The 4,555-nt window shown below is 62.3% G+C and overlaps 1 protein-coding gene across 1 annotated transcript in view; it reads right to left on the bottom strand.

Moving 5' to 3' along the window:
* Positions 1-4,555, bottom strand: part of LOC102499823 (receptor-type tyrosine-protein phosphatase V) — a 27,592-nt gene that overhangs the window by 1,595 nt on the left and 21,442 nt on the right. The window contains exons 24-32 of the mRNA XM_027776000.1: positions 2,471-2,593; positions 1,767-1,927; positions 1,500-1,635; positions 1,173-1,240; positions 993-1,080; positions 656-889; positions 375-503; positions 151-267; positions 7-44 (exon numbers count right to left, since the gene is read on the bottom strand). Of these exons, the coding sequence (XP_027631801.1) occupies positions 7-44; positions 151-267; positions 375-503; positions 656-889; positions 993-1,080; positions 1,173-1,240; positions 1,500-1,635; positions 1,767-1,927; positions 2,471-2,593 (1,094 nt within the window). The remainder of the gene's footprint in view (positions 1-6; positions 45-150; positions 268-374; positions 504-655; positions 890-992; positions 1,081-1,172; positions 1,241-1,499; positions 1,636-1,766; positions 1,928-2,470; positions 2,594-4,555) is intronic.

Raw genomic sequence — 4,555 nt, 5'->3', positions numbered from 1 at the left:
GGCAGTTGCAGCCGCTGCACCTGCCTCTCCTTCCTGCTCGCCACCTGGGGCAAAGATGCCGTGAGCACTGGGGCCGTGGAGGGCAGAAGGCAGTGGGCACAGACTTTCCCTCAGAGCCCACTGCCCGTGCCCTGTAGCCTTGGCACCTACATGTGTCACCCTGAAGAGGGTACAGGGCCAGCCTGCTGTGTTGCTCTCGGCCACCCAGTGCACTGTCACCATATCCGTGACGATGGGCTGCATCTCCGTTGGCCAGAACTCCTGTGGCTGGGACCGAATGAGGACTGCTCGGCCTGCTTCCTAAGGTCTCTGTCCACACCCTGGCCACAGACAGTTTCACAAATGCCTCCCACCCTGTCTCCTGCTCCTCTCACCTTCTCCTGGGTGTCCAATGGGCACAGAGAGACCAGCACGCGGGCCCTGTGCTCCCAGGCCAGCTCCCAGAGCTCCCTGGGCCCTGCTGGGCCGGTCAGCACCACATGGTCACGACCAGCAGGCCCACCCTGCAGAGTGCAGCTCATCAGCTCCCAGGGTCTGGGGGTGTCTCCCGCCACCCCACCACTCCAGGAGCCTCTAGCAGTCCCAGTCCCAGCCTGGGAAGTACAAGTGGTCAGAGAAGGTGAGCAATAGGGCGGTAAGCCCCGCGTCTTCTCACAGGGAAGAGCCAGCCTTCGGGCATGTCGTCAGGGGACCTCTCCTCCACTGGAGAAAATGGCACTTGGGCACGGTGAGCTGGGGGAGGACGGGGAGGAGGAGGCTGCCAGAGGTCCCAGCTGAAGCTTGACTGCCCACGTGGTGCATGAGACTCACAGGAGCGGGCGCTGCTCTGCTCGTAGCCAGGAGGGGGCGTCCACGAGCCAGCCTCCTCCTTGATGGCCTGCAGCAAGAGCTGGGAAGGAAACAGCCCCTGAGGCTGCGCAGAGCCCACGGAAATGCAAGTTGGCAGGGGCAGGCTGCCCTCGGTTGTCACCACCCCGGACCTGGGAGCGTACCTTGTACTCCTGCAAGAAGCCAGCGTTGGCATTGGCTGCCCTCTTGGCATAGGCCTGTGCAAAGTTCGCCACAGAGATGGGTCGGGACCTGCGGGAGGCAGCTTCTAGTCTTCTCCACTCAGAGACAGGAGTTGGGAGTCCACAACCCACCCCAAGGGCCCAAGGGGAGCCCCAACCTACTGGGAGGTGTCCGAGGACCCTTCCAGGATCTTGTTCAGGAGGCAGGTGTGCAGGAAGAGGTACTGGCTCTGGCAGGGGGAGGGGGCGTCAGTCTGCCCAGCGAGCGTGGCCCATGGCCCAGGCAGGGGTGGGCAGGAGGGAGCAGGGAGCCCCTGGGCGCCTGTCCTGTCCTGTGCGACATGGTGCAAAGCTGGCAGGGGCCCGTCCCTCCTCCCCTTGTACAGAAAAGGAAACAGCAGCCCAGACAGGACTGCTATATGTGAGCCCTCTGCCCAGGGTCTGCCATGTGGCCCTTTTCCTGGTCCCCGCAGACACTGAGGCCCTCACCGGGGTCTGGATCATGAGGGGCCGGTGCAGCCGGAGCGCGTATACAGCGTTGAACACGTCCACCACCTTCTCCTCCTCCAGCTGCTCCAGCAGCCTCAACAAGGCCACAAAGGTGCCCGTCCGGCCCACGCCTGCACTGCAGGGAAGCCCCCAGGAGCTGATCGGTGAAGGGTTATACCTGTGTACCCAGCTCTCCCCACAGTCCCAGAGCGCCCAACCCCCAGGCCAGGCAGAGGTCCCCCATGCACCCACCCCACCTGCTCTCACCTGCAATGCACCAGGATGGGTCCGGTGCCCTGGGTGGCCTTCACCTGCTCCCGGACCAGGTCCACAAAGGCCAGCAGTGAGCTGGGAGCCTCGGGGACGCTGTGGTCGGGCCAGGTGGTGAACTGCAGCTGCTTCACTCGCCGCTGCTGTTGCTGGGCCACCTGAAGGCAGGGTGGACCAGAGGGGCAGAGGGGCTGCTGGGGGTCCTTGTCTTCCTGGCTCCAGGTGCCCTGGCCCAGCCTCGTGCCTCCTGCGCCAGCTCCCCGAGGGTTGAGGTGATGCCTCCCCCTGACGGGCCATCCCTGGAGGGTGGCAGCTATGTCTCCCTTCCTCATGTGGGTCATTTCTGGGCCCCGGGCCCTTCTTAGCCTCCTGGACAATCTCTGATTTTCCTACCCTAGGAGGTCACAGCCTTAGAAGGCAGACGGGGCACCAGGGGTTGGGTTTGGGGGGGAAGCTGGGAGCCCTGAGCTGAGAGCAGGGGAGCAAGGCAGGAGCCATCAGGCCCCACTCTGTCTCACCCTCACTCTGTATGTGACCTGGACAAACCCTAACCTCCTCTGTGCCTCCCTACCCCTTCCCTAGGCGGTGGCCGAGTGGCTAGGATCCTTGGAAGGAAGTCCACGGGGACCCACGGGGTGAGGCGACCTTCCCAGAGGCGTCAGCTGCAGTCCAGCCCCATGCCCATCCCCTGGGGCACCCACATGCTGCAGCTGAAATTCCCGCTTGGTCCACTCATCCTCAGGCTCCTCCACCAGGAGGTGGATGGTGATGTGACCGTGAGTGACGGGGGTGGAGTCGGCCGGCCAGTAATGCTCGCACAGCACCTAGGCCGCAGGGTTGGAGAAGGAGAGGACGGCTGTGGGCCCAACCTCCCCACCTGCCTCCCTGCTTCATCCATCCCGGCCCTCCCACCCATCTTTCTGGTCCCTGCCACCTGCTGCAGGTCTGCTCTCTGCACCGACCCAGCTCCAAAGCCACTCCTCTGTAAGCCTCTCTCCCCTGGCTGGGCTCCAGCACCTTCACCCCAGGCCCTGCTCACAACCTCTAGGACTTTGAGTTAGCTGCTGGGCTCCTTTCCAAAACTGGTGGCCTTAGTGGCCATCTGCTCTTTCCCCGCTGCTCCAGTGACAAACTCGGCAGCCTCTCTCTGTGCAAAGACCCCACAAAGAAAGGATGTGGAATAACCTACCCTGGCTGCCCACCTGGGGTGGTCCTTACCCCCATCCTTCTCTTAAACCCCGCCCCTTCTTCACCTAGAGCAAGTAGTCAGTGGAAACTGAGTCAAACTAGAAACATGCGAATCAGGAGCTTGCCTCCCCATCCTGGGGGGCCCTGAGGGTCCCCCAACCTGCAGGCCTGATTGGCCTCCCTCCTCCCTGCCCTACCCACCCTGATGTATGTATCGTGGAATGATTCCTGCAAGGAGGACGAGAGCCCCCTGGTGGCCATGCCAGGAACCTGCAAGCACACTCACCCTCCCGTTCTCCATGCCCACGGTTAGCATGACGATGACATGAACCTGCTGCTCCCACACCAGCCGCCAGAAGTCCTCCAGCGTTTTCTTGAGAGGCCCTTGGGTGGCAATGAATTCCTGCGGGTGGGTGTAGCCCTGGGGATGGAGAGCAAAGGGCAGGAAACATTAACAGGGGCGGTCCCAGTCCCTGGGGTCCCACACAGCACCCAGCAGTAGGTATACCATGTATGACTCCAGGAATGAGGATGTGGTGTACATGCCTACACAGGTACCAACCCATGAACACACGTGTGCACCAAGAACTCAGACCAGATGCCAGCCCCATGGCATGGTGGGTAAAGCAGCTGGATCCTTCCTGACCAACTGCACAACTCTCTCCCGGACCTGGTGGCTTGAATGCCGGGGCGTGTGCGTGCACGCCCGGAATCCCCACGGGGGCAGAAGTAGAGGAGAAAGGACTGTGGTGTGACTGTCCCTCATGGGAGGTGGGGGTGCCTTCTCCTCTCCCTCTTTCTCTCTGTCTCTTTCTGGTGAGCCCGTGTACACTCTGGCAATTTAAAACAAAAGAAAAAGGACTCAAACCAGGAGGGGTGACTTCAAAACACCACCATCTCCGCATGCCCCACCTCAAAGGGGCAAGAAAAGCCTACATGAAAATAACAGGACGCCGACACGCCAAAAACAGTCTACCCAGGCCATCCTGTTCACCAGTCTCAGAATGACTCTCCTAAAACCAAACTCTGCACTTCCATGTTCGAAGATCTTCCATGGCTCCCAATGCCCACCAGATATGAATCCAAGCCCTCGGCCCAGCAGTGGAGACTGTCCATCTACCCCTAGTCTGCTCTCCCACCCCACCTCCCACCAACCGGGACCCCGCAGCCACTTACGGGGATGAAGTTAGCATTGATGTAGTCGGAGTGGGGCTCCCCCTCCAGCTGGCTCAGCCTGACTCGGGAGTGGTCATCTGCAAGGGCAAAAGCCGTGCCTCTGGTACCCAGGTGTGCCTGGCCCCCTCCTCTGTGCCAGGCCCAGGCCCTGTGCCCACGCCTCCCCAGCTCCCAGCACTCACAGGGCAGCACATGTGGGTACCGGTTCTTGGCGGTGTTGGCGGGGTGTTCAGCCTCCAGCCTGGGCTGCTCCTTGCCCACTTCCTTCAGCTCCTGCAGAGGCCAGGGCAGGCCCGGCAGCTGAAGCCCACCCATCTCATCCCACACCAGGGGACGGGCAGGGTGCTGTGTGCAGCTGGGTCCCGCAGGCAGGCCCGACCGGGCCTCAACACCCCGCCAGCCTCCCGCCCCGCACACGCCCT

The sequence above is a fragment of the Tupaia chinensis genome, unplaced genomic scaffold (assembly GCF_000334495.1).
Source record: "Tupaia chinensis unplaced genomic scaffold, TupChi_1.0 Scaffold000627_1, whole genome shotgun sequence".
NCBI lineage: Eukaryota > Metazoa > Chordata > Mammalia > Scandentia > Tupaiidae > Tupaia > Tupaia belangeri.
This window is presented reverse-complemented; position numbering and strand designations above follow the sequence as displayed.